The sequence below is a fragment of the Geotrypetes seraphini genome, chromosome 1, assembly GCF_902459505.1.
Source record: "Geotrypetes seraphini chromosome 1, aGeoSer1.1, whole genome shotgun sequence".
Classification (NCBI taxonomy): Eukaryota; Metazoa; Chordata; class Amphibia; order Gymnophiona; family Dermophiidae; genus Geotrypetes; species Geotrypetes seraphini.
In genome coordinates this window covers 42,724,576-42,742,593 of record NC_047084.1, presented here as the reverse complement: position 1 = coordinate 42,742,593, position 18,018 = coordinate 42,724,576, and the positions used below count along the sequence as shown (strand labels likewise).

General features: G+C 40.5%; 1 protein-coding gene across 2 annotated transcripts in view; it reads left to right on the top strand.

Annotated features, from left to right (window-relative positions):
- The window catches only part of KIF2A (kinesin family member 2A), a 271,896-nt gene extending 255,041 nt beyond the window's left edge, over positions 1-16,855 (top strand). For both annotated transcript variants that reach the window (XM_033930524.1, XM_033930514.1), the window contains exons 19-20: positions 14,996-15,131; positions 15,961-16,855. In XM_033930524.1, coding sequence (XP_033786415.1) covers positions 14,996-15,131; positions 15,961-16,046 — 222 coding nt within the window. In that variant the 3' untranslated portion in view covers positions 16,047-16,855. The remainder of the gene's footprint in view (positions 1-14,995; positions 15,132-15,960) is intronic.
- Positions 16,856-18,018: the final 1,163 nt, after the last annotated feature.

Below are 18,018 nucleotides of genomic sequence, written 5' to 3'. Positions count from 1 at the left end.
TGTTGGAAACCTTTCTCTTTTTCAAATCCCTCCTATAGGAAAGCGAGGACCAAAGAAATTGGAGCTGAAATCAGATCCTCACTCTTCTGTGCACACCAGATCTGAAAACATTTCCAGGCATTTGAATAGGCGGCTAACATCCACTGCTTCTTGGATTGTAAGAGAGTGGTAGTCACCACATTCAAATAGCCTTTTCATACTATGATTACGTGCTCAAAAACTATGCCAAAAAACCAAAAGCACTTCGGTCTTCCAGGGCAATTGGGCCCTGCATGAATAGTCCCTGTAGGGAGGGGGGGAGGGCATAGTAGTCTGAGTCTCTAGTCCCTCTGCAGATGGACAAGATCATCATACCATGGATGCCTCATCCAGTCTGGCGCAACTAGAACAACCAGACCATCGTCACTATGGCTATCACCTACTAGCCGTTTCCTGCACTTTATAACTCATCGATGCGTATTGATTTTAATTTCTCGATGAACCACTTTCAATGTCTTGGTCTGTACCATTAAGTTCTCTCCATGTTGAACATTTTTCTGTTTCTCTCCACTGCATACTTGCATTGTTAATATAACATAGCAAATAATTTCTATACTGCAAAGGTATAGAAGTTCGATGTGGTTAACAAATATTTTAAAAAACAAAAATGATACAAATTAGGAAGATTTGATAGTTAGCAAAAAGATATGTCTTCAGTTGCTTTTGAAAATAAATCTTTTGAGATTACGTAGAAGGATCCAACTTTGGCTATAGAGTCTTTTAAACTTGGATCGCTGCTTCTGCATATCATGAACAATCCTGAAACTCAGAGGTGTTCCTTCATGGGAGTAGAACCTACTAATCAGGGAACACTGCTTCTGCATATCATGAACAATCCTGAAACTCAGAGGTGTTCCTTCATGGGTGTAGAACCTACTAATCAGGGAACACCTCTGCTAATTAGCTGTAATTTCATTTAGGAATCCATCACGGGTGTAGAACTTGTAAAGATGGTTTACCTATGCTTCCATCATGACATTGTCTCCTATGTTCTAGGCTCCTGAACAGAGGGATCCACTCTAGTTGTATAGCCTGTTATGTTTGGATCTCCTTGACTTTGTTGCAACAGACTCCACTCTCCGATCTTTGGACCTGTGTTTAGGATCTGGGATGTCTCGGAGAGAGAAAGAGATAATGCTTACTGCGGATGGGCAGACTAGATGGGCCATTTGGCCTTTATCTGCCATCATGTTTCTATCACTATAGCTCCAAGGGCAATTCATTCTCTCCACTTCTCATGAATTAGAAAAAACCCCCGAGACAGTTTTTTTGCAGGATCAACCAGGTTTTCGACCACAGAATGTCTACCACTGTACAATCAATGTTGCTATCCTTGTCAAATAGACCAACAGGAATTTACCATACTTTTTAGAGGGCTTCTAAACTTCATCAGAATATTTCACCTTACCAACCACCTACTTGGATTAACTTTCAAGCTCCAACTGTACCTCAACTTACTACTTTATTCTAAAGACTTTTGAAGCCTGGGAGTGGCTGTAGGGGAGGAGGAGGCCACTAACACATCCTTTTTTTAGGATGTTCTTAGGCCTCAACAGGCCTTTTATTTTTCTGTGGTCTAGCTTCATTATTCTAGATCTCTTACAAACCTCTACTGCTCCATTGGGCTTACATGTATCTAACAGTTGGAGCATGTACTAAAGTGGTCTTCACAATGCCATGTATGTGTTCCTATCCACAATGGCTATTCCATTGCTTCTGGTTGAGATGTTTCTCTATTACATTTTTCACCTTTTTACTATATAAATATTTGTTTCTAGATTTTTCTTCCTTATGGGTTGCTCTTGCTTTCTACTGAGCTATGACGTTTTCATGTATACCCCGCATTACCACATTTTTAGCTACTTTCTCTGTACTAAAAAAAAAAAAAAGGACACAAAAGGGGACATGAGATTCCCTGCAATGGTACTTTTTACAGTTGTGTTTTGCTCTTTCACATTTCCTGTTCCTGCAATGACTTCTATTTATTCATCTCTTGCAGACCTTCATTACTTTCGCCTACGGCTTCAGTGGTTTGTACAATACTTATATAGCACTTCAAAGCAAACCGCTGCCAAGGTTGTGAGTTTGAGCCTCACCTGCAGCTTTGGGCATTACCTGTTTGTCAATTATTTAACAGTGGTTACAGCTTATCTACATGGAATAGAGATTGAACCCATGATTCGCTCACTTGCAAAACTTTTGTATTCCTCTTCGCTGAATACTCTCATTCTTTAGTAATTTCGTGCATTGAATACAGTAATGCCTTAAAAAGGAATAATCTAGAAAGAAATCAAACACCTTCAAATTGTTCAGAACTCTTCTATCAAAATCATAACAAATTCCAGAAAGTTTGACTATGTTAACCTTTTACTGATTAACACCCACTGGTTACCAGTAGAACATTGGATTACATACAAAATCTTGTTACTGACTTTCAAAACTATAGCTTCTGATTAACCAGAATTCATTAATAGACTTCTGATCCCCCATTCTTCGCAATGTTCCTTTCGATCAATTAATCAGAACTTGCTTTATCCGTATTCTTACATATGGGTGACGTCATCGACAGAGCCCGGATGCGGAAACCTCGCAAGCAGACTAGCTTGTAGAAACTCAGAGGTTTTGAGACAGCCGCACCGCGCATGCGCGAGTGCCTTCCCGCCCAGCACAGGACGAGTCTCCTCAATTCTCAGTTTTCCGCGGAGCTGAGAAGTCTATCTTTGATTCTCTGCGTTTAACTTTCTTACTTCGTGCCTTCTTTCACCACGGTTTGTGTTATTTTTCTTCACGAATCGCTGTGTTCTTTCATTTCTAATAAAAAAAAAAAAAATAATTCATTTCTTCTGATCGACTGGAGGGGCAGGCCGCCCGGCCGCAGCCCAGGGGCTTCGACTTTGCGGCGGCTATTTTTCCTTCTATGTCTCGGCCAGCAATGGGCTTCAAGAAGTATAGCCAGTGCCAGCGTGTGATTTCCCTCATGGACCCACACCGTTGGTGCCTCAACTGCCTTGGGCCGGGACATCAACCAAAGTCGTGCGAGCGCTGTGTTACTTTTCAACCTCGTGCCCGTAAACGTCGTCAAATTTTAGTGGAGAAGTTTTTCGGGATGGACTCTTCAGTCACACCCTCATCTTCAAAAGCGGCCTCGGGTCCACCTTCTACTGAGGGTACTCCTGCCTCCACGACTCCAACCTCGAGCATCATCAAGCCTTCCTCGTTTGCGGCAGCTCTTGCTTCGAGTACACCTGCTGTATCTTCCCCTGGTTCCTCAGGTCAGATAGCGCAGCAGAAAGTTCCAGCGGTGGTCATCATGGTTGCTAAGACTTCCAAGTCGAAGCACATTTCCACTGCCACTTTGGAACTTCTAGCCAAAGCAGGTGGTTTGGTTTCTGACACGGATCCATCCTTGCCAGCTTCTTTCCAGACTATGTTAGAGAAGCAGTTCATTCAATTCCTAACTAATATGAGACCGAAACTAGCTACTCTAATCCAGCCTGGGCATTCTGCAGAGTCCCGCGAGGTCGAGCCTCTTCCTATGCCTCCGGCTGAAGCTACACACTCTATGCTGGGAGCAGAGTCTCTGCGAGTGTCTGGTCTGGCATCTATGCACTCGAAGCAAGGAGTAGATTCTTTGCAAGTGCCTCGACAGGAATCCTCACACTCCATACAAGGAGCAGAGTCTTTGGGAGTGCCTCGAGATTCCTCCATCAAGCCTCCTGAGCTTCGATCTACAGCTTCTAGCCCCATCCATTTCATGGTGGCAACGTCTGCTTCCATCTCCGAAGCCAAGTCTCCTCGATTTTCGAGACCTGCTTCCAGACACCATTCTCGTCGTCGATCGAGGCCTACCTTGAGGCATACCTGCAGGCATAGCTCTTCTTCTAAGGAGCATCCTTCTTCAACTAAACCTCGATCGACACCTTCCAGTTCTACTACACCTCTGACTCCTCGATCGAGGTCTCCGCTTCCAGACCTTGAGGACTCAGCGACTTCTATTGCTTCGTCCAAGACTCCTTATTCTTTTGATGACTATTTTCTTGCCGAAGCTTCATCTTCGACCCAGGCTGCCTCGAGTTCCTCTCGAGGCAAGGCATTAGCAGATCAGCTATCTTTCTCTTCTTTTCTTCGTCAGATGGCTGCTGACTTGGACCTTCAGTTAGATGCTGGTTCTAAATACTCTAAGGAGTACCTCAAAGTCATGCATCTTCCTCAACCTCCTGCAGAGTCACTTAAGCTTCCCCTTCATTAGCTTTTGTCTCAGACTTTTACACGATTTCTGGAGACTCCTTATGCAATTCCCGCTGTTCCAGGCAAATTGGACTCCCGGTATAAAACTCTACATTGCAAAGGATTTGAGAATTCGCAGTTGTCTCATCAGCCCCTACTTGTGGAGTCCTCTTTGAAGAGATCCCATCCTTCAAGAGTTTATGCTACTGTTCCTCCTGGAAGGGAAGGAAAAACCATGGACAAGTTTGGATGTCGCCTTTACTAAAATGCATGATGTCCTCTGATGTCTTCTAAAGTCCTCCATTATAATTTTCATTTTGTCACTTATTTCAAGTTCCTCATTGATCTCCTTCCTAGATTTCTCAGCTATTTAGATACACAAAAGCACTTCGAATTTCAAGAAGTTATAGCTACTCTGTCACAACTCCGATTACATCTTCTCCAGTCTTCGTATGATGTCTTTGAGTTGTCTGCCAGGGTGACTGTAGCAATGCCTAGCCTGGCTTCGCACCATAGACATGGACCCTAATCTTCAGGACCGCTTAGCTAATATTCCTTGTGCAGGCAATGACCTCTTCGATGAATCTATCGAGGCTGCCACCAAGAAATTGTCTGAACAAGAAAAATCTTTTGCATCTGTTGTTAGACCAAAGCCTAAGCCAGCTCCTGCCAAGCCTGCATGCCCTCCTCCAATCTTCCAGAGGCGTTTTGCTCAGAGAGCGGCTTCTTACACTCGTCCGCCACTCAAGAAACAGCAGATTCAGAAGCAACAGAAACTTCAGCCTTCTGCTGCACCTAAGGCTGCGCAGCCTTTTTGACTGTTTAAAACAGCATAACCTCCACCGTTCTGTCTCTGTCTTCTCTTCCCCCCATTGGAGGTTGTCTCCATCATTTTTATCATCGATGGGAGATAATTACATCCGACCTCTGGGTACTGTCAATCATCATAGAAGGATACTCTCTTCATTTCACTCAGGTTCCACCAGAGCTTCCTCCAAGAGAGTATCCTTCCATTTCATCCCAGACCGCCCTTCTTCTTCAGGAAGCTCAAGCTCTGCTTCGTCTCCATGCCATCAAACCAGTTCCTTCGGAACAGCAGAACAGGGGGTTTTACTCCCGTTACTTTCTTGTTCCAAAGAAGATGGGCGATCTACGACCCATTCTGGATCTCAGGGCTCTCAACAAATTTTTAGTCAAAGAAAAATTTTGCATGTTGTCCCTGGCTTCCCTTTATCCCTTTCTAGATCAGAACGACTGGTTATGCTCTCTGGATCGTATTCCCATTCATCCGGCCTCCCGTCAATATCTCAGATTTCGGGTGGGGAATCTGCATTATCAAGAGTGCTACCCTTTGGCCTGGTGTTATCTCCCAGAGTGTTCACCAAGTGCCTGGTAGTAGTAGCAGCAGCTCTATGGAACCATGGTCTTCAGTTGTTTCCCTTCCTAAACAACTGGCTAATCAAGGATTCGGCCAACAAAAACCAAAAAATATACTAATACTGACAATAAGTCAAAATTTCCAAAAATTGGTACTACAATGTATATAATCCCCAAAGCTGAACCTACAACATAGTGAAAAAAATGCACCATCAGCTTACTCCTTAAGTAAGGAAAAAATATGTATAAAAATTCAAAAAGCCAAAGGGCACTAATCAGTATGGGCCTAAGTCAACCCTCGTAATAACCAATGGCCCCGGGCAGGTATTTATTGAGAGACAAACACTTAGACCAAAATCTAAATAAATCCTGCCCCGTACACCATCATGCCTTTATACAGTGTAATAAATAAGCTGATAAAACAATCAAGTGCATAAACACTGTGGGAGAAGTACCAGGAGGAGAAAATATAAATGTGTAAAGGAAGTTAAAGAAAAAGCCCTTCCAGAGGAACACACTCAAAAATTAAAAAAATATAATAAATAAACAGAATTGAAAAACTGAAAATCAAGGCTGTGAATCAACCGGAAAATCCCCCAAATAAACAAAGTCCACTCAAAAGTCCAAATGACTTAGGCCCATACTGATTAGTGCCCTTTGGCTTTTTGAATTTTTATACATATTTTTTCCTTACTTAAGGAGTAAGCTGGTGGTGCATTTTTTTCACTCTGTTGTAGGTTCAGCTTTGGGGGATTATATACATTGTAGTACCAATTTTTGGAAATTTTGACTTATTGTCAGTATTAGTATATTTTTTGGTTTTTGTTGGCCGAATCCTTGATTAGCCAGTTGTTTAGGTAGGGAAACAACTGAAGACCATGGTTCCTTAGAGCTGCTGCTACTACTACCAGGCACTTGGTGAACACTCTGGGAGATAACACCAGGCCAAAGGGTAGCACTCTTGATAATGCAGATTCCCCACCCGAAATCTGAGATATTGACGGGAGGCCGGATGAATGGGAATACGATCCAGAGAGCATAACCAGTCGTTCTGATCTAGAAAGGGATAAAGGGAAGCCAGGGACAACATGCAAAATTTTTCTTTGACTAAAAATTTGTTGAGAGCCCTGAGATCCAGAATGGGTCGTAGATCGCCCATCTTCTTTGGAACAAGAAAGTAAGAAATTTTTGGAAATTTGGACTCATCAAGGATTCCACATCTCAGGGGGTTATTGTAGCGACTCAACAGACTACGTGGTTCCTACAAAGTTTGGGATTCAAAATCAACTTTCCCAAATCCCAACTTCAGCCCTCTCAGAATCTACAGTTCATCGGAGCTATTGTGGACACTATCCAACTCGGAGCATTCCTTATGCAACAACGTATGGAAGCTCTCCTTCAAATCTGTCATGCAGTGTCTTCCCGCTCTTCAAGCTCAGCGAGACACATGCTGATACTAGTAGGTCACATGGCCTCCACAGTACACATGACTCCTTTTGCCAGACTTCACCTCAGATTTCCTCAGTGGACCCTGGCATCTCAGTGGACGCAAGCTTGCGACCCACTTTCTCGACACATCATAGGCACTCCTTCCTTGAGACAGTCTCTCCGCTGGTGGATGCTCTCTTCAGTCTCTCCAGAGGCTTACTGTTTCAAACGCCCTCCCCCCCCCATCAGAAGGTCCTCACAACAGATTCCTCGACCTACGCTTGAGGCGCTCATCTCGATGGTCTCCCTACTCAAAGCCACTGGAACAGTGCGGATCGTCGGTGTCACATCAATCTGTTGGAACTCAGAGCGATCTTCAACGCTCTCAAAGCTTTTCAACATCTTCTTCACGACCAGGTAGTCCTCTTTTGGACGGACAACCAATTTGCCATGTACTATGTCATCAAACAGGGAGGGACGGGATCTTCCTCCCTTTGTCAAGAAGCTCTGAAGGTGTGGGACTGGGAAATCCACCACAACACCTTTCTAAAAGCTGTCTACATCCAAGGGGCAAAAAATTGCTCAGCGGACAACTTGAGTCATCTTCTGCAACCTCACGAATGAACACTCCATTCCTCGCCTCTACATCACATTTTTTCACAGTGGGGAACGCCTCAGATAGATCTCTTTATAGCTCCCCACAACTATAAGCTGCCTCAGTTCTGCTCCAGGATATATTCTCCTCATCGCCTCGAGGCAGATGCTTTCCTGCTGGAATGGACGGATCTCTTCCTGTATGCATTCCCTCCATTCCCTCTCATTCTCAAGACTTGTCAAGTCGAAGAACGCTTATGCCACCATGATTCTGATTGCTCCTCGGTGGCCGAGACAACCTTGGTACTCCCTTCTACTTCAACTCAGCAGCAGGGAGCCATATCTTCTACCAGTTTTTCTGTCTCTGCTTACACAGAGTCAGGGATCTCTGCTTCATCCCAACCTGCAGTCTCTACACCTGATAACTTGGTACCTCTCAACATAACTCCTCTTCAGTTTTCTCAACCTGTAAGAGACATTTTAGAGGCTTCTAGAAAGCCTACCACTAGACAATGCTACCACCAAAAATAGACTAGATTTTCTATGTGGTGCATCTCTCGCGATAAGGAGCCTCAACATTCCTCCTGCTTCACACAGCGAGTGGTGAATGCCTGGAATGCTCTCCCGGAAGAGGTTGTGGAGGAAACCATCATTCCAGGATTTAAGGGCAAGTTGGATGCATATCTTCTTGAAAGACACATTGAATAACTAAGGTATTCGCCAGAGTAGACCTGGCTGGGTCTCTGCGTGTGCAGATCGCCGGACTAGATGGACCCACGGTCTGATCCGGTGCAGGCATTTCTTATGTTCTCCTTATTTTCTGTGCTAGATTATCTTTTGCACTTATCCACCTCTGGTTTCAAGTCTATTCGAGTCCATCGATTCGAGTCCATCTCAGTGCAATTGCTGCTTTCCATCAGCCTATTGAAGGGAAACCCCTCTCTGCTCATCCGGTGGTTTCCAGATTCATGAAAGGACTTTTCATTGTCAAACCTCCTCTCAAACCGCCTCCAGTGGTTTGGGATCTCAATGTTGTTCTTGCTCAATTGATGAATCCTCCATTTGAACCAATGTCTACAGCTCATCTGAAGTATCTCACTTGGAAAGTGGTGTTTCTCATTGCCTTCACATCTGCTCAAAGAGTCAGTGAGCTGCACGCTTTAGTTGCTGATCCACCTTTCACTGTGTTCCATCATGACAAGGTTGTCCTTCGTACTCATCCTAAATTCCTACCTAAAGTGGTTTCAGAATTTCATCTCAACCAATCCATTGTTCTTCCAGTGTTTTTCCCAAAGCCTCATTCTCACCCTGGAGAATCAGCTCTTCATACTCTGGACTGTAAATGTGCTTTGGCCTTCTATTTGGAATGCCCCAAACCACACAGAACTGCTCCTCAACTTTTTGTCTCCTTCGATCCAAACAAGTTGGGACATCCAATCTCTAAGCGTACCATCTCCAACTGGATGGCTGCTTGTATCTCTTTCTGCTGTGCTCAGGCTGGATTACAACTACAGAGTTGAGTCACAACCCATAAAGTCAGAGCAATGGCAGCTTCAGTAGCTTTCTTCAGATCTACACCTATTGAGGAAATTTGCAAAGCTATCACTTGGTCCTCGGTTCATACTTTCACTTCTCACTATTGTCTGGTTGTTTTCTCCAAACGGGATGGCCATTTTGGCCAGAGGGTATTACAAAATTTATTCTCCTAAATTGCCAACGCTCCCACCATCCTATTCTGGTTAGCTTGGAGGTCATCCATATGTGAGAATAGGCTGCCTGCTTGTCTTGGGATAAAGCACAGTTACTTACCGTAACAGTTATTATCCAGGGACAGCAGGCAGCTATTCTCACAACCCACCCACCTCCCCTGGTTGGCATCTCTGCTAGCTATCTGAATTGAGGAGACTCACCCTGCGCTAGGCGGGAAGGCACTCGTGCATGCGCGGTGTGGCTGTCTCGAAACTTCTGCATTTCTACAAGCAAGTCTGCTTGCGAGGCTTCCGCATCCGGGCTCCATCGATGACATCACCCATATGTGAGAATAGCTGCCTGCTGTTCCTGGATAACAACTGTTACGGTAAGTAACTGTGTTTTCGGTCTCTTCCTTAAGACACGTTAATACTATGCAAAATAATATTTGCTGTGGAACGCTGCTCCACAGCGTATGAGAGAAATTGCCTCCTTAAACACCTTCAAATCGGAACTGTAAAACATTCCTGTTCAAAGATGCCTTTGACCTTTGATCATCCTTTTAAGGATGTCCTACATGATTTTCAGTCTGACATTTTTGTCTGCTTTTATATCTTCCCATCCTAATGTCCTACCCTGTTTTTTATTATTACTTTTCTATCTGAATGTTGTAGTTCTTCCCCTATTCCCCCTTTGTTTCTGTTTCTGTCTTTGTTTTGATTAGTATTTAATGATTAACTGTAATTTGTTTGTTTATTTTTATATTTCATGTATTCCCCATTATTTTAATTTTGTAAACCGCCTTGAAGCTTGATAGGGTGAGATATGAAACCTTTAATAAACTTGAACCTCTGCTCAAAATGTCCCTCATAACAATATGAATAAGTTTAAACAAATCTCATAATTTTAATTGAAATTCATAAGGGAAATTCATAAGGGATTTGCAGACTTAATTTAGGTTAAATTCTGTTTGAAGCAAGAACACAAGACTTGTTGGGATTTTTTTTTCTCCAAATCTTTATTCAAACAGTTACAAGATAGACAGCACTCAGTTCCATCAATTGATATAATAAGTACATATCCCTTCTCCCCTCCCACCCACCCTTCCATACAGTATAAAAACAATCAAGAGTAATACAAATGATCAAGGCAAATAAAATTACAATCAAACAATAAATTAAGTACATATCCCTCCTCCCACCCCCCTCTTCCTGGATGTGTATAATCAACGGGCAAAACTAATAATCAATTTTTACAAAATTTTGTTAATGGGTTCCAAACCCCCTTGAATTTTTTTTATAGTGTCCCAATTGTATTGTACCCATACGTTCAAATTTATAAGTTTGGCACAAGGATTCCCACCAAAAACTATAGTTTAACCTGTCCCAATTTTTCAAAAAAGTTGTAAGGCAACTTCTGTAATGATGAGAAGTAATCTATTGTTATTTGAGGTTATTAGACTCTTAGCCATCAATAACGTACCAAACAGCACTGTACCATATGTCAATGCCAATGCCAATGGAACTTCCAGTATTCTATTAATTTGATCCCAAATGGATCGCCAAAATTTAAGTATCAAGGGACAAAAGAAGAGCAGATGATCCAGTGTCCCGATATCGAGATGACAGTGCCAGCCAGCATCTATTTGACTTAGAACTATCTAATTTTTGTCCAATTTTTGTCCAAAAACTTCTATGCAACAAAAAAAAAAACCCCACCAAGTTTGTCTCATAGATGCTGACGCTGTACATCTCATCCTCCAAGTCCAAATTTGTGGCCATTGAGACGCAGAAATCTGTTGTTTTATCTCAATGCTCCAAATGTCTTTAAGACTAGTTTTTGGTTTCTTATTTTAAAATTCAGAGATTAATTTATACCACTTGGCTGCCTGATGCCCCAGCAAATCTGTCTGGAAGCACAGATCCGGCAAACTATACTGAGTTTTTAAGTTACGCCAATCAGGGAACCCTTTCTGAATGGCCTGCTTCAACTGCAACCACTTAAATACTTGAGACTTTGCAAAACACAAGACTTGTTAATTGAAGAAATAATAATTTAGAGTCAGTAGACATTAGTTAAGTCTATTTGTATGGTAGTAAGTCATGGCATTACTTATTTTTATCAAAAATATACAAAAATATCTACTATGAACAAATTACATACTATATATTTTTTTTCAGTTTCCAGACTTAACATTTTGTGGGATTGGGAAAAAGCCTCAGAGCCTTGAGAACTGCTTTATTTCAGTTGTTCAATCATCAGCTCAAAAAATCTCCCCTATTTTTGTCTCTAACAATTTTTAACAACTCTACTGATTCAATCATCACTTAAGCACAACAATGATGAAAACATTGATAGGAGTAGGTCTGCTGATAATACTGATAGGTCAGCTAGTAGAAGGAACAATAGCAAGTAGACCTATACACATAATAAACTTCAACACAGATCAAAAATCACACACAACAATGAAATCCTAGATTGCCTTAACATAATATCTAGGCTGATAGAGGTTTTAACTGGCAAAAAAAACACGGGAATAGACAACCTCAGGACAATAAATAAGATCACAAAAGTTAAATCATAACATCCCCCAAAACAACTCCTCCTTCCCAATACATGTTATTACATCAACTCAAGATCCCTAATAAAGCCATACTGATCGCTGACACAAGAGTACCCCGGCCTACTACTGGGAACAAAGCACTGGCTGAAAATTTAAGATGACCCTGTAATAAGGGAGCTTCTTACTTATTACTACAAGATACTATGCATATACAGAACAAAAAAAAGGAGGAGGAATCATCTACAGAAAATTCTTCAATTTCATCACAATAAATAAACTCCTATCATAGCCTGTGAAATAAGGCACATAAATCTCTAAAAGAGTCACTAAAATGCATAGTATGTATAGTCCGCTAGGGAAATGGTCAGAAGCCAAAGAAATCTTCAGTACTTTCCTGACCAATTTAATACTACAAGACAACATTACCCTAATAGGAGACCTAAAAATACACTTAGACAAGAGAGAAAACAAATATACCACAGAATTTCTTTTCCTCTTAGAAGACATAGATCTAGAAATCCTAACCTCCTAATAAACTCGCCACAAAGATCACCAACTTTATTTCCTAATAAGCAATAAAAATGATAAAAATGGCCTGAAAATAGTAAAACAAAGATGGTCCCAGTAATTTGGTCAGACCACTACCTATCATTCTACATCATCTACTGGCCAGAACAACTAAATAGATCAAAACATAACATTAAAATTACTAGAAACAAGAAAAAAATAAGACATTTTATTTTGGCAAAAAAATGGACAAAACCATGAATAACCCAAACAGCTCACTATCCAACAAATGGATTGAAAATGTTAGAAAAATGCTAGACAAAATAGCCCCAAAGCAAATATCAAACAGAAGTACCCACTTGTTCACAAACAAACTACTATCACTGAAATAAGCATGATGCTAGAAAGGACAAATGTTCTTCCATTGTAACCCTCCGTTTTTTATCTCTTTTGTAATCCGCCTTGAACCGCAAGGTAATGGCGGAATAGAAATCTCTAATGTAATGTAATGTAATGCTGGAAAGGAAATGGCATAGAAATCCCAGAGAGGAAGATAAGATAGAACAGAGAAAAAATATACATATATAAAAAAATCAAACTAAATCAGCCAAACAAACATATTTCTCTGAACAAATAGGAGAAGAAAAACTAAGGGCTCCTTTTATCAAGGCGCACTACGGGGGTTAGCGCGTCGGACATTTCATCACGCGCTAACCCCCGCGGCAGCCTAAATTCCTAACGCCTCGTCAATGGAGGCGTTAGGTACTAGCGCAGCAGACGGTTTAATGCGCGGTATTCCGTGCATTCTACTGCGCCTTTGTAAAAGGACCCCCAAGACTTGAAAAAACTATTTCAATTAACAAATTTCCTAGCAACACCTATGAAATTAACAGCTAAATCAATAGACACTCCAACAGCAACCAAATGAGCAGCATTCTTCAAATCAAAAGTTGACAACATTAGAAATGACACCAACAATATATATTTTACAAAAAGAAATCTTGGAGTGTCTGACTATTGCATGTCCAACTGACTTTCACAGCAGAAAATTACACTAATTGTTTCCCTGCTGTACATTAGTTATGCAGCAATCTAACACACAGAATTCATTTTCTCACAATACTTAGTGCAGTTTATTCACACATGCAGTTCAGAAATTAGGATAAATTTGGTTCATCATGTGAATGTTCTTTTAAGTGCTGCCCCCATACCAGCTCTTCAAAAAAAAAACAAGGTTTGATGCCAGGGAATAGAAAATCTTATTAATTCATTTTGAGTGTGCAGTATGCTGGGTGTCTGCATCAGAAGAGAGATATCAGTGTGGCTTTCGGCCAACAAACAGAGCAAGTGTCATTGGTCTTAAAAGGTGCAAACTAATCTACAAAATTCTAATGCTTAAACGAGAGCTGTTGCTGGCCATAAACAAAAGTTAAAGATCTGATCTTGAGACAAGAGTCATAAAAGTGATCATATTGTCTGGTTAATAAAATTTCCTGATTTGAGTCCATCATCTGTCAGAATGTTCCCTTCCTTGACCCATTGTACAGGTCCATCAAATTCCTTTCTGTTTCTTCCCCAAGCTCAGGCCTCTGCAACTGCCTATCTCCTAGCTATCCTTCCATCTTTTGTTGGAAAGGAGCATCTGTTATTGCTCTTCCTCCTTGCAAAACCATAGTGTTTTTTACATTTTGAACTTGCAAGTGGATTTCTGAAAGACTGATAATCTAGGACCCAGTTCACAAACCCAAGCAGCAGCAACCAAAACTGGATACATATTTGTAAGGATGAAATATGTTTTGCTAAAGCCTCTTGTTTAAGTATGAAGATCCACTGTTGGTAACCTTTCTTTGAAAGGATAGGTAAAACATTGGAAAATGCGCAAATGGCCACCAGAATCATAAAACGGGGATGTCAGACTGGGAATGTTTCTATATCCCAGACTACTAAAGCATGTTTAGATTCACCCTTGTCCTATTTGTCATAACTAGATTGTAAGATCTTTCAAAAAGGGAATCTCTTGTATGTTTAATGTACAGTGCTGTGTGCATCTGGTAATGCTATAGAAGTAATAAATAGTAGTAGTTGTAACAAGAAAAGTGTCACCTACAGGATGTAAAGACTAAGACAGCACAAAATTGAATTATTAGAAATTCATTATAATTGAACCTAAGTTTGTGTACTTGAAAGAAAATCCAGATGCTCAAATTGTTCTGTTCATATATGCTTTTAATTTGAAATAGAGAGCTCACCTAGAAGAATATCATATCCAGGATCTTTGGTTACTTGAAGAAACCCTAATGTTACATTAAGCTCTTGGAAATTAGAGCTATCCTAAATGCTAGTTCATGCTTTAAATTAGTTATCTTTAAGGCACTACTAGCCTCTTCGATATTTCAGAAATTGAGTGCCCAATAAATTTGTCCTTTTCCAAACAACTATTACTATTCAGTACCCTAAACATATATGACCTTTAAATCATACAAAAGCCTCATCTTGGTAATGTTGGAAATATGTTGCTTTAAAAACATCTTTGAGGGACCCAGTTTAAAGCTGTTTGTTTTACTTTTATAGGAATCTCTACGATGGTTAGAAGATGAAAAAGCACTTCTGGACATGACTGAAGAAGTAGACTATGATGTAGATTCTTATGCTACACAACTTGAAGCAATCTTGGAACAAAAAATTGATATTCTGACTGAACTACGAGGTGAGAGGTTTTACTTTTACTTTACCCACCTTGTTTAATAGTTCTAGTCTGTCAGTCCTCTCATAGACTAAGCCCTATGCCACGACCAGGCAGAGAGACTATCTTTGGTTCCTTCTATCCGTTGTGACCATTTGTGTCCTCTTTAGCTCTCTCTGGTACTATAGCAGATGTTTTGGTGGGCTTGGGAAGGGAGACTATGCAAGTAGTTATCAAACACAAGGCTGCAGAATGGTGTTACCTCTTTAAGAGCATGTTTTTAACTCCATGACCTGGATGTATATGTATTACGGCTCCTTATGGATGGATGATGTGTGAAAAGCCTTTAGATTGGCAGGGTCTGTGGGAAGATATGAAGGGAGGTAGGTGGGTGGAGAGGCATTATAACATATCCCATGCTTTCTTGGGCTCTTACCACATCATTCCTTTAAACCTTAAGATTCCTTCCCAACCTGTACTCTACCAGCTGCTTTCTCTGTATTCTCACTCTACTCCCTCAAACTCACTCACTCACCTCATCCATCTATTCTCCTTTTACTATTTCCTTGTGTGTGCTCCCATACCACTCCCCCTCCCCCCTCATTCGTCCATATATGCTGTCCTCCCTAGTTACTCCAACCACATTGAACATCCTTGCTTTTTCTTCATTCACTCCTACCTCATTTAGCCATCATGATTTCTTTACCTTCATCTTTATGCTTTCCCCCTGCACTTACTTCTATAGTCTCTTACCCTACTCTGTTCCTGGAATGATTTGGTGAAACACAATTTATTACATTTCATTTTTTATAAATGGAAAATTTTATTTTATCTCAATTTTATCTTTGCTTAGATAAAGTAAAGTCTTTTCGTGCTGCCTTACAAGAGGAAGAGCAGGCTAGCAAGCAGATCAATCCGAAGAGACCACGTGCCCTTTGAACTGAGCATCTTTTGCTGAAGGATCTACTATTCCCTCAACTATTGTACAATACCGTTATCTTCAAACTGACTATATTGATTACTTGAAAGCTTCAACTTTTATTATATTGCTGGTGGAAGTAGCCTTTTCCTTCACCTCAATGACATTTCATACGTGTAAAACAATCCTGAGGTCAACAGATGCTTCTAGTTTGAAAACTACAGCCATGTGGGATTAGAATTTATGAAGCCTTTTTTTTTCTTTCTAAAATGTTCCATCTATCTCCAGTAAATAACCTTGTTTTAATGTCTCAGTCAATGTAATTGTTTTTAAATAATGAATTAATATTGTGGCTTTGAATCACCACGATATCTCCTTTTAAACTAGGTTCAATTCTGTTCATTTTTCAATGATTTTGATGCATGCACATCTCATCAATGATTGTATAAATTGTCTCCTCTTTGCTGTGCATACCTTATCCTCATCTGTGCCTTGACAAAGGCTATTGACCCAAAATTTCCCATATCTGAAGCACAGCCTTAATTAAAAAAAAACATTCCTTATTTGTCAGTGTAAATTAGCCTTATTGTGTGTGAGTTTTAATGTGTTCAAAGCAATTTATACGTTTATTTCATTGGATGTGCCATATCATTAAAAAAACTAAAAGAAAAACTGTTATAGATAGTGGTTAATCAGCTGATCCTTTCATTCTCTGCTTGTAAAAAAATGAGTCATAATATTTGAATACTGTAAAGTGTGATTTAATATTTTTTCTTTGTAAAGAAGAAATTAATTGGTATATATAATAATAAAAAAAAAGATAAGTAATGAACAGAGTGTTACGTTTAAACAATACTGATATATGGCTTGTACAGAATATACTTCCACTCTTGTCCTCAGATATGCTCAGTTTCTTTGGGCAACTGGGGTTTCAGTTGATTGACTGCATACAATGTAATAAAAAGCACAATAATTTTCTTTCAACAAGATACAAATTTTGTAGAGAATACAACCTGTGCTTATCCCATTAGTTATGCTCAAGCTGAGACAAAATATTCTAGCAGATTAAAATTTTGTACATTACAATCAGTAATACTTTATTTTAAAAAATCACACAATTTTGTGTGATTTAAGATGTCAATTTTAACATGGCGTTTTTGTATACTGTGTGTTTTTAGTTTTCTTAGCCCAACTGTTTGTTGTATATAAATTTCTAATTTTATTTGTGTTGGTTTTACTTACAAAAGAGTAAGACAAATAATGGAGTAACATGTTCTTTGAGAACACGCAGGAAGCAGTAATTCAGACTGATAGGTAATGTCATCTGATGGAGCCCAGTGTGGGAATTGTTCACTAGCAACGATTCCAGAAGCCTTTGAAAACAGCTTATCTTGTATGCGCCCATCTTCTTGAATTCCAGATCCTTTTATCCAAACACTATGCTTGCTTCCCATGTAGCATTCTATCAGCTCTTAATGAGCATACACTTATGGAACATTGTGCGCAGACTCTGTTCCTCGGGACAAGGCTGAGGAAGTCAATCAAGTAGTAGCTTAGCTGGAGCGTGGAACGTTCATTGTACAGGCAGCCTATGATGCATTTGATCCATGTCCAGGGTATCTGACATGGGGATTGGATTACACACATCTCAGACCTCAAATCCGCAGTTCAGGAAAAGCTGGCAGATGTTTTGGGCCAGGGAGATAACCTCATCAAGGATCATTAGACTATCAAGTTGCTATCCTAGCCTGCGTCCACCTTTAAGTTGTATTTTGGCAGAGCGGCGGAGGACCTATTTCTGCCAATGGTGTAGGTTCCCCGTCTCATCATCCTCCCCAGAATAACTAGGGATCTTGCTCCCACAGCAGCAAAGGGTCCAGAGATTCTTACCAGATCCATATTCACAGCAAGAAATAAGCTTTGAACAGACTCCAGGAGAATATAGCTGCAATTTACTTGACTGTTCTGAACAATCTTCCAGTAGGAAGAAGG